Source organism: Phaenicophaeus curvirostris, chromosome 1 (genome assembly GCF_032191515.1).
Source record: "Phaenicophaeus curvirostris isolate KB17595 chromosome 1, BPBGC_Pcur_1.0, whole genome shotgun sequence".
NCBI classification, from domain to species: Eukaryota; Metazoa; Chordata; class Aves; order Cuculiformes; family Cuculidae; genus Phaenicophaeus; species Phaenicophaeus curvirostris.
The window spans coordinates 194431741-194450959 of NC_091392.1; the positions used below are offsets into that span (position 1 = coordinate 194431741).

Here is a 19219-nt window from a genome sequence, read left to right on the forward strand (position 1 = left end):
ATCTTTCTGTGCCCTCTAGTTACCTTCCTCAAGGGCCTGAGGCTGGACTTGGGATCGGTGGTATCAGCCAGCCCAGATCTGATGTGCTACCCCAGCAGTGGGAGAAGATGAGAAGGTGGCCTGGGTCCACAGATACCAGTCTTTTCCCAAGACCTAGGTCCTGACAGCAGGAGGTACCCACAGAGGTACCCAGCTCCAGAGCTGAATGGTTCCAAAAGCAACCCCAAGCCCAGATGTCTGACATCTCTTTCCCAGTATGGGCCAAGCTATGATCACATCCTTTCCCTTCTACACCAGTAGAATTAAAATAACTCAGAGAATCTCAACAAACATTTGTGCAGGATGAGGAGGAAGGAAGGGAGAGGTTTTTTAATGGCTTTCTTTTACTAAACATCTGTGAGTATTATTATAAGAACCTGCTCAGGCTCTATGTTGGGATAACACCAAACAGCCACTAGACAGGTGAAAGAGGGTGCTTGGTAATGATGTAGCCCTGCCAAAAACAATGTCCTTGCAGTACCAGGGTGCAGAGCAACCTACCTCCTCTGGAGCTGTGCCATCACAGCTTCCCACCACCAGCGAGGCATGGAGAATGCCTGAAGCATCTTTTCAGTGCCCCAGAGGGAAGCAGAGCATCCCTACCAGTTCTTTGGTGAGGAGCTCTCACCCACAGGCAACGATACTCCAACCCACTGTTTATAGTCTCCACAACCAGCACTGGGATGAGTACATGTTGAACAAGGAACTTCTCTATAATTGTGTGCTCTTGGAGGAACTCATTACTCTTGTAGTTTGCTACATTTTATTAATGTATTTTTCCAGGCTTTGCTCTACTAAACCTTGGATGACATCAGGAAGGTATTGCTGCTCCCACTCTCCACATGTAAGAGAATAGAGAAACGTATTCAATCCTAAAAAAAATTGCTGAGATGGGGATCAAACACCAATAACTTCTGTGCTGATAGTGTGGGAAAAAATGCTTACAAATCTTCCTCTGTGTTTCTGGAGTTGCTCGTGCAGTTTGGCAACGAATCTTCCATGTAAGGGCTTGAAAGCCACATGCATAGTCTTGCCCCAGTTGTCACAGGGAAGTCCCTATCATGCTGTTTCTGTGTGTTTGGAAGACTTTTGCTGCTATTTTAAGAAAAGTTTATGTGCCCTAGCACGTGAAAAAATCCCATGGACAGGGCTGTGTTTACAGAGAAATGGGGTCTGGGAGGAGTCAACTTCTTCCACTTCGATCAAAATCTGTTGTGTGTACTTGGACACAAGTTCCTACCACTGCACAGAACCACTTGTAATAAAGGCTTGGGGCAGAGATGGCTCTTTCATGAACTAAGGCTTATATGCATTCCATCCCTTGAAGAGGGGTATTGGATCCACAGCTGTGTCTGTAAATTAAGCTGGAAGCCATGTCTGGGTCATGAAGGTCCTTGGGCACATCCTCAAGGTGCAGGGTGGCAACAGGCAGGGCCTAGCAGGGATGGCAAACATGTCCCCATGGGCTTGCTCAACTTCCCATGTGTGTCCCTACCAGGAGGGGTTTCACGAACACCATCAATGGCATGATGCTTGGAAACACATGCACCTTAAACAACCCAGCAGTGACTGCATTAGCAACCACAGTCTTCAAAAGTCCTACTGGCCTTTCAGATCTTCCAGATACCCCAGTTTTATTGGACAAATTCTCTTTATATTTACTGCAATGGATCACACACAGAATCACACACAGAATAACCAGGTTGGAAGAGACCCACCGGATCACCGAGTCCAACTGTTCCTATAAAACACTAAACCATATCCCTCAGCACCTCATCCACCCGTGCCTTAAACACCTCCAGGGAAGGTGACTCAACCACCTCCCTGGGCAGCCTGTTCCAGTGCCCAATGACCCTTTCTGTAAAGAATTTTTTCCTAACGTCTAGCCTAAACCTCCCCTGGCGGAGCTTGAGGCCATTCCCTCTTGTCCTGTCCCCTGTCACTTGGGAGAAGAGGCCAGCACCCTCCTCTCCACAACCTCCTTTCAGGTAGTTGTAGAGAGCAATGAGGTCACCCCTCAGCCTCCTCTTCTCCAGGCTAAACAACCCCAGCTCTCTCAGCCGCTCCTCATAAGACCTGCTCTCCAGCCCTTTCACCAGCTTTGTTGCTCTTCTCTGGACTCTCTCCAGAGCCTCAACATCCTTCTTGTGGTGAGGGGCCCAGAACTGAACACAGTATTCGAGGAGCGGTCTCACCAGTGCCGAGTACAGAGGGAGGATAACCTCCCTGGACCTGCATGGATCACACCATGGACTATGCTTTACTGCCAATCAAGTCATTGCTTCACCTGCAGCAGAACTGTTACTGTAATACACACATAGTATTTTAAAAAAAAATAATCTCCTTCTGTAGTAGTTTCCCTTAGAGGATCACAAACTAATTCTCTGCATCTTTGCAAAACCCTGCAGGGAGGCAGCTTTTTAGCAAGACCTCTCTTCTCAAATGCATGTGTCCAGCCTGGGATACTTAAAGTTCCTTGAAGCCAAGACAAGATGTTGGACTTTAATGCAAGCAGCAGCAAACCTGATCTAGTCTCCTCTAATGGACTGTAGGAATTCATGACAGATATCTCTAAAGGCTCGGGGACCATCAGCCCCAGGAGCGTTCTCCAGAAGGACAACTTTGAGTTATGCCTCTCAGCTGCATTTTGACAAGCAGCAATTAGTTTTCATGACACACTCTCTCTCTCTGGATATACATATTAAAAAAAATTGCAGTGCTGTGTTTTTGGTCCTTCAGCCACTTCAAACACATAAACCACATTGTGCAATGGTTTTGTGTTTCTGCAAGAACCATTCAAATCCTGGACTTGTAGTTATGTTTTCTGAGGAAATCATTTAGAAACCGGACAGGGTGTCCTAACTTCTTGAAAACTAAAAAAAGAGATCTGAAGAAAACATCCTGTGCCAAGTACAATTGTGTGCTTGGTGACATGCATGGTCAGATCAGTTCTGCCTTTGAGGTAAAAAGAAGTCCTTTAGCAGTTTAATGTGAAACACAGAACTGGAAAAAAGGATTTGCTCTCCTTGGTCACGGGCTTCAGCCAGGATGACACCTGGCAATGCCAAGATAGCGTGTGCAATGGCTTCATTGAGGTTTGCCTCAGCCTGCTGTGACTGCAGTCTTCCCTGCAGCCTCCTGCGATGCTGGATCTGGAGGCATCACTCAGCGTTTCTATGCTGAGCTTTCCAAGCAGAAACCCAGCAGCAGGCCGTTCATCAGGAGCAGAACTGGTCTCCACCAAAATCCATCACTTACTGCCCTTCTCAGGGTGGGCTTCAGGGACCTTTAAGAAAGCGATAGCCTCTAGCAATCACGGTGAATTTAAGAGCTGCCCAGGTCTGGACTGCAATATCCTCCATGAAGACTTTCCTCTACCTCTACCTTCATAGATACTTTTGCTCAGCAAATTGATGCTTATTTTACTCAGAGACCAGAGCTGACTTTGCACCTCAGTGGCTTTAAGCTTTTGAAGTTTCAACCTCCTTAAAATATCTCCATGAGGAACAATCAGTTTTAAAGATAATCTTGCTGGAATGTCAAAACAAGACAAAACTGCTGAACTCATTGAGAAGAGGATTGAGGGAGAAACCTCAAGACTATGACACCAAGCTCTCCCCTATCCTGTGCCTCCAGCCTCTGTAGCTCTGGTAACGCTCTGCCTTGGTGACTTATTCTGAGCTCATTTCCCGTCTGCCACAAGGGATGAGGGTGATAAAATAACCAGCTTCTAAAACAAAACAAAATCTTCCTCACAAAAGTGACAGAGAAACCTTAAGCCTTTAACACTGGCTGTCATTTTTTGCTCTATAACCTCGTAAGACTCTCAGATTATCAGTGTCCAACTACTTTGAAAGTAATATTACATTGGTGATAATGTTCCCACTATTGATAAGGTTGCACTGAGTCCAGCAGGACTTTAATATACAGCATTGCAGTTAAGACTTTGAAGAAGCAAGATTTATATGATTGGCTCTGGATTACATTAAAATTAAATGAAAAGACAACAAAGAGAATGAGGAATCTGATCTCCCAGCTTACCAAGTCACTACCAACTCTCCTAAGTAAATGAAAGCATCATTTCCCACACATACCTGCAGTGATAAGCTAAGAAAGGTTTATGTTATATCATATAAATACATACTGCATGTGTACAAAGAAAATCCCAAACCTATGGCTGCATAATAACAGAAAATGCGTTTTCCATCTTGTTCTCCATTATTCACCCAGCAGTTTTTGATCTGCTCCCACATCACATCACCTCCGGCTCTGAAGGCCTACGTGTCTCAAGTTGCCACTTTGCAGTAGTCTATTCCCATGGCAAAACATTCCCTACTTGTCATCTCTATTTGTTTAAGCAACAGCATCTTGAAAGCTGATGCTCCTAAACCAAATGATATGCTCCACTGAACATGGAAATTGTCATCCAGCTAGACAAACTGCAGGCTTAGTTTTAATTTCCTGCTTCCTTCAGACATGTAAGAGAAGAGCACAAAATTTCCAAAATGTCCTTTGTGTAGAAAAGATGGAAATATGAACTTGATTCTGATGCAAGCTGTGAACTCGCTTTTCCTGACAACACTAAGGTCTATGCTGATTATCAATTCCACTTTGCAGGTGCCTTTCTTTATCTAAGTGGTTTTTTTTTTCTTTTGAGCATTGCTACACTTCTCCTACAGTATCTGGCAGCAGACCACCAGTTGTACAAATGGTATGATCATCATCATTACATAAGATTTTTTAAAAATGCCATTAGCACTCCACAAAGAGAAAAAACTTCACCACCACTTGCATGAGCCATGGGTTCTCCTCTGGAAACACTTGAGTGCAAACACTTTTGCAAATAATGAGCTGAGGACCCTCCCTGGCACCAACACGGCCATGGGCAGGAGGTGAGAGGCCATGAACATCTGCAGGCAAACTCAGGTTCAGCATGCTAAACCCACATAGGCAGCACTGGCCCCATTGCTATAAGATCTCAGCTTCTATTGCATCCAGCCTCACACCACTTCCCAGCTCTGAGGAGGACCTTCACCCAGGGCTCCCCATGGCTCAGCTTTTGCGTGCTCCAGGACAGAGGAAATGTGGCTTCACACTCATGTTGTCGAGTCAAGCCAGTCCTCTGCCTTCCCTAGGCAGCCCTCTGACCATCGGACTGCTGTGCAGAAGTGACCATCACCTCCTGCTGTCCCATTTCTCCGTTCCCTCTCCCCTGCAACCAGCTTTTGGGGATTTTCCAAAGGGCTTAATGGAGTCCATTCACCAGGTTGCCTGCACTGGACCAGGCAAAGCTCTTGAGTGGAGGTATGGAGGAACCATCTCCTGACTGCCCCCAGGTTCTGAACAGCAAAACAAGAGGAGCCAGGTGAACTTACATCAGGGTTAGGCAGCATTGCAGGGTGGGTGGCCTAAATCATTGCTTAGGACATATGTTTTCAGCGAATAAACTCAAGCAAGGGCAAGGTTTAAGCTACCTGTTGCCATTCCTTGACTAAATAAGGACAGAAGTTAAATACTGCAGAAGCTGGAAGACAATTCCAACATTGCTTTGCCACTGCTTGCTCTCAGACAGAGGCAGCTGCACATCCAATGGCACTTCTGCTGTAGGAGGCACCCTTTCCATTTCCAGACAAATGTCGTAAACAGATATCCTATTGTTCCCTTCTGCAGACGCCTGGACTCCTCTTTACCAGGCCAGAAATCCAAGGGGGGATTACAGAAAGTAGGATCTATTTACCTTGATACTGAGAAATGGGCTGCTGCAGAGTGTTTTCCGGGATTGATGCGGGTAGCTGCTCTTTGTTGCGGTGCTCGTCATCCTGTAAGGTCTGCTTTATCCTCCTGCCAAAATAAATCATTCATCACAATGCTAAGTTGCTCTGCCTGAATTTGCCTTGCTCAGCACAGCAAAATCCTGTCGTGCATTGCAAACACCCATATAGCAGGCACACCGTCATCGTAAGCAATTATTAATTTTTCCTAGCTTTCATTTTCTTATATTGCTTTGCTTCTGCAAAGCAAGACCACAGCATATAAAACACTGAGATACTAGGACATGTTAGAGGTTAAAAATTATCAATCGTTTCACTTCAAAGCAACAAAGTAGTGCTGAGCCAAGATCCTAGTGTCCTCATGCCCCAGCCATACCAGAGCATAACTAGGGCCAATGCTGTTAAACATAATCACGGCCAATTTTGTTTAAACATTATCAAGATAAACACTGTTTAACGTCCTTATCAGTGACCTGGGTGGTGGGGCAGAGTGCACCCTCAGCCAGCTGGCAAGAGATAGGACACTGGGAGGAGTGACTGAGGCAGTTAGTGGTTGTGCTGCTGTCCAGAGGGACCTCAACGGGCTGGAGAACCTTGCAAAGTTCAGCCAGGAGAACTGCAAAGTCCTGCCCCTGGCAAAGAACAACCCGAAGCACCAGCATAGGCTGGAGGCTCAGCAGGACTGCAGAGAAGACCCTGGGTTGATCATGAGCCAGCAATGCTCCCACATGACAAAGAAAGCCAGCTGGGCTACATTAAGAGGAGCATTGACACGATCTCCAGAGGTCCCTTCCAACTTCAGCCATTTTATGAGTCTATATTTTCAATACCCCTAGGAAGAAGGAGGGCATTCTTTAGTGTCCTGAGCTATGGGGCTCAGATTGCTCTGACTGACCTCTTCATATCTTTGAATCACATAGGACATCTTGACTTCTTTTTGTCTGGTATCAAACACCTGCCTAGATCAACCATCTCAATTAGCAAACAGATCTCCAGACCTCCCCTAATCCCACCCTGAACCTCAACCACCAGGAACGTTCTAAGGTCTTCATACGGTGCCTGGGGCAGGCTATGGTCTCCACCATGCTGGTATGAATCTCTTTGAGCCTTATTCTCCCTCCCACAGTAGTGCAGCTCCACAAACCCCAGACCAGCTCCTCTGATTTCATTAGATACAGCTGAAAACAGGATCCAGCCTCCACATTATGTATTTCACTATATCAAGCTATCTTAGCTTTCTAGTTATGTTTGCATTACACAGTGACACTGTAATTGAAGGTCAGCGCTGAAGGAGTGAGGAAAATGCCCACAGCATTGAAGAAATGGGAAAAGGTATTGAGAGGAAAAAAACAGTTGAACATTAGCTCAGCTCTTGAATGTTGCTGGAACAGCCTTGGGCCAAGTGTGAGGGATCTGCTCAGACACCAAGATCTCACCACAGCAGGGCAAAGCTCACCAACTGCAGCTGAGGTTATGTTTGCGGCTGTATGTCCTCATTTGTTGTTACTGGTTTCAGCTCCCCATCATAAAGGGCTGATGGTTGCATTGGGGCATGCAGAAGTGTATGCAGCTTTGGAGACACTGGATGGTGAAACTGCCTTCCCAAGAGAAGGCTAGAGTTGGCCATTGCTCTGCCTAAACGAGAGTGGGTCTAGGGGACTTTACTACAGGCTCAGAGGCATGACTCCTGCCCGCAAGGGTGGGGCTCAGCAAGCTCTTCTCCATCCCTCCATATGCTAGGCCTCTGATGGATCAAATCATAGAATCACAGAATCACAGAATCACTGGGTTGGAAAAGACCCACTGGATCGTAGAGTCCAACCATTCCTATCAAACACTAAACCATGCCCCTCAGCACCTCATCCACCCACCCTTTAAACACCTCCAGGGAAGGTGACTCAACCACCTCCCTGGGCAGCCTGTTCCAGTGCCCAACGACCCTTTCTGTGAAAAATTTTTTTGTAATGTCCAGCCTAAACATCCCTTGACAGAGCACCCCTTTCCTGCCTCTAATTTTCACCCATGGTGTTTTTGCATCTTCCCTGGAAGAATCCTCCCACACTTGCTTTCTGGCTCCCAGCCACCACTTAAATTTAACCACATAAAGAAATGCATATCTGTGGGAAGCCACTGTCACCCTCCCTGCACTGCTGACCGCCTCCCATTTGGACCTGCACTCCCTCCTCCCTTCTCACCAACTGCATCTGTGGAGTGAATGATGTGCAGGAGGACGATGTCTTTGTTGGGTTTTTAGTACTCAGACTTCCTACTCAGGAAGCTGTATTGTTTGGAGGCACATTAAACCTATTAGACTTCAGCTTGTTGTTCCGTACACTCTAATAGATGTTTCCATCTTAGCGGCATCTGCAAGCTCTAGAGCAAATGGGGTGAAAGGCTTTACATTATTTTGTGTAATTCTATTTCCCACATGATGAGAGGCAAAGGAGCAAGCACCATAGCCTCAGACAAATTAACAAATGTATGGGTTGATGTAAATTCTAGCAAGAAGAGACTATCTTAACTGCGGCATTTATACAACCTTTAAGTGCAGTGTACAGGAGAGGCAAATTCAAGAGGGAGACTGCACACAGCTAAGCTACAAGCTCCATGGCATCCTCTGCAAAATGCAATTGCTGCCCTCAGCCCCATTTCAAGAGACAAGATATTACTACAACAAAATACAGGATGGGATCAATAAAGTAAATTTGATCGCAAACTAAAGCATCCATGAAAACCTCCCCTGGACCTCTGGAGAATTAAGCGGTGCAGGAGCAAAAGCACCTGCCTATCTTCAGACCACAGCATCCAATATTGCCTGTCTCTGGGAGCAGCACCGTGATTAATTATTTACAGCTACTGACTTTGCTACTGTATCTTCTTGAAAGCTCAGGGGCTACAGAGAGGAAAGAAAAAGGGTGCCAGGGTAGCAACGGAGGAAACCAAAAGGAGTCTGAGCCCGGATATGCAGGGAGGGGCACGTTCACACAGCTAGTAACCACTGCAGGCCTAATGCCCTGCTTTCCCTCGTTAATTATACTGATGTCTTTGTCAGCCTTCCTCACCGAAGATGCACTCAAGCAGACTTGCAAACAACAAATCCTGTAGTCTTTAGGAGCATTTTGGTCCCTTTCCCATCCTTTCCAGGCCCTAGTTTAAATGTGTGTATCCTTTAACCCTTTAGGGTGTCCAAGAAGCTGCTATATCTGGATTTAGTTCAACCCCTTCCCTCATCAGCTTTCATAGTTTTCTCGGTAGAAGAAAATGGTAGAAAGCACTGGTAGAAATGTTTTCACTAATCCCTGACCAAGCAAGGTGTAAAAGCCCATGAACCTTTGCTGTGCAACACTATCACCTCAAATTTCTCACACTACCACAAGGAAATCTGTTCTTCTGTCTCTAGGGGAATCCCTTGCATGAAGAAGAACCTGCATCATCTGTCATCGGCTGGTGGCCAAGGATGCATGGCCAAGTCTGATTCCATCCCATCATGCACACCTGGATCTCAGCTTCAGTAACGCTTCCTACTTCCCTTTCAGTATTACCTGAGAGTGTGTGCACTGCCTACGAAAGAGGGAGGGTGGGGAAGGTGCTGGGAGACCTGAGGAGAAACACTCGACAGAGATCTGAAATGCTGCAAAGGTTACCAGCAGTTAAACACAAAGAACCCCTATTGCATTCAGATATTGTTGATGCACAATGCTTCTTTAAGACTAAAATGGAACATGAAGATCGTGGCATACTAAGGTCAGTCTTGTTCTTGTTGCCTTTGACTGGATCGAGCCTGTTTTGCTGAGCCCAGACCTCCCGTAACGCATCAGATCTCCTCTGGGTGTGGCACTTGTTTGCAGAGAGCCACATTTTTCTCCTAGTGGAAAGACATCTCCGGATGGAAAGAAAGATTATTTTTAATGAATGTGGTTTCTCCTAGGTATGGTCAAGAGGTCTCACTGAACCCACTCCTTTGCAGGAAGGAGGCAGAACTAATGCTGCAGGATTAGTGCTGCAGGCTGGGTACGGCATGGGAAGGAGGCAGAAAGGAAGCAAGGGATAGCAAATATCAAAAGATATACCTGAATCAGAGTAAGGAGAGAGGAAAGCAAAATGAGCAAAGCCAAATGATACTGGTGCAGGGACAACCTGCCTGGCTCAGGTCTGCAACCTGCAGCTCCCTAATGGCCCAAGACCCTTCCAGCACCGCAGGAAGAGGATGCACAGTGGGAATTGCTATTCCTGCCGTGCATCCCAGAACGTTCACCGTGGTACCTGTAGAGAACACACAGGGAACATGCCAGCACAATGGGAGAAGGTGAGAAAGAATAAATTCCAGAGTGTGACCCTTTGATTTTGGAGAGCCTGACCCCAATTCACTCAACAGATCAACCCTGCAGGTCCACGACCAACAGCAACTGACTCTCAAGCTTGACTCCAGAGCAAGCTGCTTCCCATCTTTTTGCCTCAGTTTCCCCAACAACAAGCCAGGCAATGGATACCACCTGCCTCTAAAAGTGTTTGGGGAGCAGCAGATAAACTGAGACAGGCAAAGGCTGTGGGTTGTGACAGCAGGGGCTGACTTAGCACAGCAGGTGCCATTCCCTGGCCATGCTGGGGAGCAAAGGGTGCTGCAAACAGCCTTGTTTACTCCTCCCTGCAACTTCTGCACTCTGCACTCAGTTGTGCCTACAAAGGATCTTTGTTGTAAACAATAAATCATAATCTAACAACTTCCACAGCATCCTGCATCTGCTCCAGGCCAAACTTCCTCCTCCAGCCCGAAACTGCATTAAGAGGATGTTGGACGATGGTTACCTCATACACAGCAGGAGTTTTAAGCCAAGTAGCCAAACACTGTATTTGGCTTTCAGGATGCTGTGATGGGGGCAGCTTTGTTGCTTCTCATAGCTGCAGGAGATGAATAAGCTCCTTCCCAGAAAAGCATTTTGCAAGGCATTTTTGCAAGCAATGCTAACAGATCTGCAGCATCACCAGGAAGGAACTAACTCCAGGTTTGTGAGACCAGGCTCTTGCTGATGCTGTGAGTGCTGCCAGCACTGTTTACAAAAACAAGCCCAAAGTGACCATCCCTGCCTATCTTAATTAGCTGCCCCAGAGCAATTCGGCTGCGTTTGCACAACATACCATAATTATACAATGTACTTAATGAGCGTCAGAGGCTGCTGGTTTTGCGTTGGGGAATGCTGTCTAGAAGACTGAGGTGGTTGAAGAATTGGGCTTTGGCCACAGGCAAATCCCTGCCTGCAGAAGTGAGAGCGGAGGTTTCTCCATGCTGCTTTCAGACCCAAGGGCAGCCCAACAGCAGCCCCCTCCCTCTCAAACCCCCTCCAGCCAGACCCAGAGAAATGGTTTCTGCATGTTGGTCTATGGGTGATGGGATATTTCTGCAGAGCCAGAGTTGATACCACTGCTTGACTTCAGTCCTCTGCTCCTGGTGAGACACTAATCAGGACAACACAGCTGCTGGAAGCCTGCTTGGTGAGCTGATGGCCCCTTGCTGACCAAAGGGGATGAGCTTGTCCCATACATAGATGGGAAGGGATGTCTGAGGAACAAAATGATGGGGCAAGAAGTGATGGCAAAGGCATGTTTCTTCCTGAACACCTCCCAGTGGAGATGCCTTAGCAGCAGGGAGTCTCCTCTTCTTGGGATGGTCTTCGCCTCAGGTGGCAAGCAGAGACAATATGGCCAGCGTATGCTCCCAGCACACCTTCACATTTCACTAGCCTACAGAGCAGCCTGGTGTCGCATTTCGCTCTGAGAACCCTCTCCGCATAACTTCATCTCAATGCTTTGCTATTTGTCCTTCCTTCCAGTCTTCGACCAGGAGGAGTGAAGCCCTATGGCGAGAGGTGCCCTCTCATGTACAGCTGTATCCATCAGCTCTAACAAAGCTATATACGTTTATACACATTGTCAAAGGGGAGAGGTGGTATCTCAGCCCAGCAAGGTATTTCTGATGCCAAACGCTGCTCTGTTGGAGCACTTAATGGCGTGTTTCACCTTTTCTCCCCCAAATCACAGGAATGTGAAATTCATTTGCTAGAGACACACTCACCAAGAGGCTGGTGCCAGGTGGGATGCAGGGTGACTGGCAGAGGTGGCAGGATCTGTGACCACAAGCAGCATCACTGGCTCTGGCTCAAAACCCTTTAAAGCCAGTGCTGCCCCCTGATGAAGCAGAAAATTGCTTCCTTGCATGCCTGCAAGTAAACTCTCAAGTAAAACTACTTCACCTATAAAACTCAGAGGGATTTTTCATGCTCAACAGCAGTGTTTAGAAGTCCAGCGAGGTGCACAGGTGGCCAGGTTTCACCAGGGATGATCTCTGGGTGATGATGCTTATGGTGCAGGGGCTCAGTGGAGCAGCTCATGCAGCAGGACCCCAACCAGCAGCTACCAAGCACCTACAGGATTTACTCATATACTCCAGGGAAGGTGATGGATGGATGGCTGTTCAGAGATCAAAGTTGCCTGATGATGCAGATCCATCATCTGATACTATTCTTTCAGCTACGGATGAAGGATTTGTCCTCAGAGCCCCATGTTTTCCATGTTTTTGGCCTGGGTCACAGCATTCCTCAGGAAGACAGAGCCTGCCACAACAAGCTCCAGGTATTTTTTCTACAGGGAATTGAGCTTGGAAACGCCAACATGTCAGTCTCACACCAACGGATGCCATTAAAATATTGCCATTAATTACAGCTGTGCTTGCCTGACATCTCATCTCCGCTCCCAGAAGATGGTGAGCTGTCAAGTGGCAAAGCAGCAAAGCACCCGACTACAATCTGGGGAATAACCCCTATATGTACCAAGCTTGATCAAATAATTTCCTAAACCTTTGCAGCACAGATTAAGATGCTCCACTTGCCACCAGGCTGTCCTTTCTCTGACAGCAGGGCAGCAGAAGTACCCCCAATGCCTCCAGGTTTCTCTGGGACTTGAACAGTGGTCCTGGCTGTGATAGCAGGGGACCAGGCTCAGTGGCACCAGAATCTTGTTCCATTCCCAAGGACATAAATCTATTACAATGCCTTTATTAACAGCAGCGTTCCTCCTATTAGCTGAACAAGAAAAAGCATGCGCTGGGCTCAGCAGAGCTTGAGTAAATAATGGTGAATATAAAACAGCAAATTAAATCCCAGCAAGGGAGACAAAATGCCAGCAAATATCCCATAATCTGTCTCCCTTCTGCTGAATTTCTAGATAATTTACATTCACTGGTGGTATAACTGGAATAGTGTCAGTATCTGTATTTGTGAGTGTGTCTGTATTAAATAGGAAGCTGGCTTGGAAAATGTGGGTGCAAAGATGCTTTATAGTCCAATGTGTACACATTATTCCCTTCCTGGAAAAAAAAACCCTGAGGGATAAAATGAATATGTAGATGTGTCCAACAGCTCTTACCATTTTCCACCAACTAGCGAAAAAGAAAGTGAAAATGAGATCAGCCCAGCTTGTTCAATCTTTGTAATAAGAAATGTGTCAGGCATGACACAATCCAGAAAGCCCACAAGAAGTTAAACAATAGGAAATTTGTCACTGAGAAGTTAAAAGACTGGAAGAAAGAGAAAAATTGGTGTTGAAACCCATGAAACTCAGCCATGAGTGATGAGGAAGAAGCATCAGTCCTGCCTCAGTGCTGGGTGGGACCAGGTGCTGTCATTATGCAGCCTTCGGAAGAAGACAGCACCCATCACAAGGGTTGAGGCAGCCTCACCTGCAAGAGGGTCACCTGAGAGCAAACGTGGTACAGAGAAAAGAGGGAAGGAAACACGGAGGTTATGGGAGAAGGAGGTGTTGAGGCTGAGATCCCTCATCTCAGAGAATTACATAAGCAGCAAGGATGGGTGTCCCATAATGACATGAATCATCCGCACAGTTCTGTTTTCAAAGGCTGCCCAGGGCTCCAGAGCCATCAGGGACTGATACCCTGGAAAATCCCCACTTGCTATCTTATTCCTGCTGCACCCCAAGCTCTTGCAGGATGCATCCTGCTCCATGCAAAGCAATGTCTTGATAAACCTCACCATGGCTCCTGCCCTTGTTTCTCCCCATGTGAACTCTCAGTTTGTTTGTTCTGACAGTTGTACTGTGGGTGAATGCAGTTCAGCTCAAGGACATACGAGACATTTGACAGACTGTGAGTCCATGGCTTTGCAAGTTTTACTCCTTCTCTATAAGATTTTAGGCAGTATGCTGAAAAAATGTAGCCCTCCCCTCTGGATCACGCCAGATGCTGAGCATACTTTTGTATGGGGCATGAATTGATGCGGTGTGTACTACAGAAAAGTGATGTCTTGTGTCCTCAGTAGGGATTTCCTGTTTTAGCACCACCTCCTGTGTGTTTGGCAGGGAAACAGTCCCTGTTTCAAGCAGCTCAAAATCTCAGGATATGAGTTCAAATGACGAATGACGTATGAAAAGCACATTTCCCAGCAGGGACTTGCAAACACCGTGCGTGAGTCTACAGAGAAACAACTGCCAATAGAAGTCTGAAGGAAGGTGATCCCAAACCAGAGTTTTTCTAATTTGGGGCTTTATACTCTATAAATACCTTCCTGATAATCTTTTCAATCCATACTTTACTGATGCTTGGACAGGAGTAAAGACTGAGATAAAGATGGGCTCTTTGCCGCCTGTTTCTAAAGAGCTGTAAGACGTTGGAGTGCTGTTTGCAAGGAGCAGCTGGAGGAAACATATAGCCAGAAAACGGCTGCAGCCAGAGGGCTTCAGCAACTGACAGATGCAGACGTGCTCTGATAAGAAAAAACTAACTTTTTGAAGGGGAGGCTATTTCCAAATGAAGAGCAGGAGACGCTGCAAAATCTTCATGCCTTGTATGCGTAGCCTGAGTGAAAGCACAAATAGCTCTCTGTGGCGAATTCTTCCAGGAGCCATGTAGGTGTTGTTTGCCATATATTATCTATAGCTTCTGAAAAAAACAAAACCAGGGGTTTCCATCTGTGCACACAGTCTGACCAGGACCATGGACCTGATCCCCTGTGCTGATGCTGATTACTGCGTGAGGAGCACCTACACACCAATTCACTTGCTTCTTACCCATTTATTTCCAATGGGCATTCAAGGGCAGATCTTTTCTCCCTCTAGATGAATTCATAGATTAGCAACCAAAATGTCCCCAGAATTTTTTGGAGACCGGTAAGATGTATTTCACCTGGAGCTGGGAACGATGCTGGCCACCCACAAGCAAGAGAGTGGTCATCAAAGGGCAGGTGCAGAGAAATTCCACTGTGATGAACACGGAACTGAGAGTAGAGCTTTGGAGAAGTGAAAAACCTTCTTAGCCAGCAAAACAAAAAGAGATGGAGAGGAGCTGGTTATAAACACCCAGGAGGAAATGCTGAGGGGAAGAGAGTTGGTGACATTACAGAGCGATATTGGAACAAGCCCCAGCCCAGTGTGGACATTGGGGGCTAGAGCAGGCATGGGAAGGGGAAGAAACACTGATATTTTGGGCAGCAGGGGTAATTAATTCATGTCACAAGTAAATGTCCCTCCATTATTCAATATTAATGGACTCCGGAAAGTCTTCTTTACTATGGAGGGATGTTGCTTCTTTTCTTTTTTTTATGTCCTTCGGAAAAAGCATCTCCTGCTTGCCTGAGAGCAGGTATGGACTGGATCAAAGAATCAGACAGATAAGGAAACTCAGTGAAAAAGAAGATTATTTCCTGGAAGTTCACAGACTGCAGCAGCTGGAGACACATCTGGCCCTGGCCATGCTGCCTGTCTGGAGCCCAGCACCTGGCTGGTGGTGAGCCCTGTCCTTCATCCCCACGTATCTGTGCAAACAAGGTGGGGGCAAGCCCTCATTCAGGCTACACAGCTTTTCTAGAGCTGCTGCCTCTTAGCGCATGGCAAAGCAGATGGATGCTGTGATGGATGCCACAGCAAGGAGGTAATGCTCTTTCCTAGTGCTTTTCACCTTTGTGGCATCTTCTGCCTGAACACAAGACAGTGCAGGACAGGGAGTGAAAAAAAAATACAGTCACAAAATATCTGCAGACAACTGATAAAAGGCCCTTGAGAGCAGACTGATATGGCTTGAACCACTGGTGAGAAATCAGATCCTCATGGGAGCTTGGATAAAGGAAGCTTCACTGGAGCTGTACAAACAACTGTGGGCAAACTGCACTGCGCTGCCTCAAATGGATGCTGTCATATGGGTGTTATCAAATGGATGTTATCATATACAGCTGCTGGGGTGAAATATAGGCATGATAAGCTCCTGGGGCAGCTCACTTTAGCCGGTTAGTGTGACTGAGTATTCTTGGTTCTGCTTATAACCAGCCCTAAGTGCTCTCTTTTTTTTTGCTTAATTTGCCCTTGTTCTTTGATTTTCTGCAACATACTTGACTGCCGTTTTGCTTTTTGCTGTGAACTTGGAGCACAAAGACCAATAGGGAAGACCCTGGAACCTGCCTGGGTTGAACATGAGGCAGCAGGACCTGACAGCTTCATGGTTCAAAAATTCCACCCATTTCCCAGTGTTCTATGATGCCGGCAGGAGGGCTTCAGTTGCAGAAAATCCACAGCACTTCTGTAAACCCATGTACACTGTGGAAAGGTGCCTCAGACACATATTCAGAGAAGAAAAGACTGAGGGAGGGATGTGCCCTTCTGACACAGCCATTGCCCCAAAGCACCAGAGATATGAGATCCAGGGTGCATCTCTACATGCACCTCACAGAGAGCTTAGGACATAATGTGCCTTTCAGGCAAACAGAAACCTGCTTAGTAACTGGAGCAGTAACAGGTATTACAACCTCTATAGATGGGCATAAATCATCCTCGAGCAGCCTTCCAGTGCTTAAAAGTGGACCTACAGGAAAGATGCGGAGAGACTCTTTATCAGGGAGTGCAGTGACAGGACAAGAGGTAATGGTTTTAAACTGAAAGAGGGGAGATTTAGGAAGAAGGAAAAAAATTAGGAAGAAATTTTTTACTGTGAATGTGGTGAGGCACTTGCACAGGTTGCCCAGGGAAGTCATGGATGCCCCATCCTTGGAGGTGTTCCAGGCCACTTTATATGAGGCTTTGAGCAACCTGATCTAGTGGAAGGTGTCCCTGCCCATGGCAGGGGGGTTAGAACTGGATGATCTTTAAGGTCCCTTCCACCCCAAACCATTATGTGATTCTATGATTCTATGAACCCTGAGTTGGTGCCCTGAGGTGCCCCCAAATAAACCTCTGCTCCCTCTCCCTACAACCTGGATGTACTGCCAAGGATAGGGCAGCCTTGCCCTGGCTAACCACATCTACAAGGGCTGGAGGAAGAGGAATCCAACAGCCTCCACCCAGGGTGGGCTGTTTCCCCAGCTCACTGTCCTAGTACAGGCAGCCCCATTGTCCTCATACCCATCGGGGAAACTACAGCTGAAACCTGACAAAACCAGCAAGCGTGGCCAACTTGTGACTTAGCCACCTGGACTCTGTGAAACACATCACCTTTTTCCAGCATTTAAACTCACACCTAACTGTTAAAAATCAGGGTTTCAAGAGGCACAGGCTGCTCCCAGTGCTGACTCTTGGGAGGCTACATCCACCTTCAAGGATCTAAGAATTGGCTGGTTTAAGGGACACATCAGCTCCACCATTTGCAGGACCCAGGAGAAACCAAGATGCCTGCTGCATCTGAGACTGGTCCAGCTGAGAAAAACTCAGCAGAATGCTGGCAGGAACAGACAGAAGCATCAGCTCAGCCCCGATCACAGGGCTTGTCCCCAGGCTAAGCCCACACCTCTCCTGAGAAAACGCACATAACAAATAAGAGGGATGCAACCTCTCACCTTGGTCGTCGGGCTCTTTGGTTCTTCTCTCACAGCCTGCAGAGCGGCACAAAGGTTTTCCCCCGGCTTTAACCCTTTCTTCCTCCCTGCTACAAATTTCCTCAGAGCCAGTAGGGCACATCAGCTTTTTCTAACCGACACTGTGATCCTGCTTTGCATCGGTGTGAATTCTGCTCCTCTCCCACGCAATGCACTTCTGGAGAAGCATGGGGTTGGCCAGTGTTCCCGTGTGGCACTGACACTGCCCCAGCCCAGCCACGGGTCAGGTCCCTGACTGCCCGACATCCTCCCTGACAGCCTGCGGAATCTTGGGGTGAGAAGAGGTGCTGCCATGAAAGAAGAAGAAAAACTGTAGAGAAACCAACCATAGCAGCCTCAGGGCTTGGGAGAATTTCATGCGAAGAGAGAAGTGGAGCTGCCCTATTGGAAAAAAAGACTCATAAATAAGCACAAGCAGAGAGAAAACATCAAAATACATGTGCAGAAAGCCGGCACGGAACAGGCATGCAGAACATTTGTAATTACTCCTTTTCTTCCCCTCTTTAGCTTTTAAGCTGCTGGAAAAATACTGCTTCCAAGCTGAACATGTTCAAGGAGTCTTGCAAAACAACACTGGAAAACGCAACATGAGAAACTTCACATCTATCAAACCCTAAACTTGAATGGCAGACTGGAGGCAGATCCCAAGCAAAACCTGGCACCAGAGACATCCTCAGCATCTCCTCGCAGTTGGCAAATGCTGCCATACTTACAATTTCAAGACTCTCCCGATCCAAATCCCACTGTGCTGGGAGCAAAAGTTTTCCTGTCAGTGGCTCCTGGGACCTTTCACTACTTTTACTTCCCAGCCTGGAGGTGGGGATGGGTGTGTGGAGGTGGGGCTTAGGCTGCAATTTCAAAACCCAGAGTATAATTTAACCAAAACTTTTGCAATCTCTTTCAATAGCATTTTTTTTCCCCTTCTCCTGAACTTGTAACCCCAAAATGACAGAGCTGCCCATGTGGTTTGCTGATACAGGGCTTTGCAAACTGCTCACAGTCTCAGTCCAAACTGTTCTTTTATTTTGTTCCATCTCCTGGCTCTGATCTCCCCTTCCCTCTGCCCAAGGTTCCCATCCCTCACATGCTTTTTTCTTCATTCATTTTTATATGCCAATTGCTTTATCTGCATTTAACTTTTGAAGCTGTGGTATTAGCCTGGGATTTGTGATTGAGAGTGTTTGTTTATGTAACCCTGGCTTATTTGTTTTTCAGTAACTCTCCCCACTGCTTTTTTATTTTTGCACTAATCACTCAGGCATTTCCAGATAAGAACCAGAGGAGTTAAAGAACAGGCAGACTAAGTTACATCTGTCAAAGGGAAGCTGGGATTTCTCCCTTTGGGGTTCTTCTGGTGCCTTTGTGTGTCTGTCTTGCAGGCAGGGATAACTGCCGGCAGGCACCGGGGATCTTCTCTCCTTGCTTCAACCCAGGTGGATATCTGGGTTGATGGGTTTGCTCCATCTGCTGCCAACTCAGCTGGGGACAGAGACCTGCGTGTGCCCACGGCAGAAGCTGGCCATCTATCTCTATGCTGCAGAGAGA

The 19219-nt window shown here is 46.9% G+C and overlaps 1 protein-coding gene across 2 annotated transcripts in view; it reads right to left on the reverse strand.

The window, feature by feature from the left end:
• SLCO2B1 (solute carrier organic anion transporter family member 2B1) overlaps positions 1 to 18503 on the reverse strand; it is a 59679-nt gene extending 41176 nt beyond the window's left edge. Inside the window, exons 1-2 of one of the 2 annotated variants that reach the window (XM_069883337.1) lie at positions 18388 to 18503; positions 5777 to 5880 (exon numbers count right to left, since the gene is read on the reverse strand). In XM_069883337.1, the coding sequence (XP_069739438.1) occupies positions 5777 to 5857 (81 nt within the window). In that variant the 5' untranslated portion in view covers positions 5858 to 5880; positions 18388 to 18503. Of the gene's footprint in view, positions 1 to 5776; positions 5881 to 17635; positions 17804 to 18387 lie in introns of those variants that run through there. The other variant, XM_069883338.1, reaches the window with a different exon arrangement.
• Between the last annotated feature and the right edge of the window lie 716 nt (positions 18504 to 19219).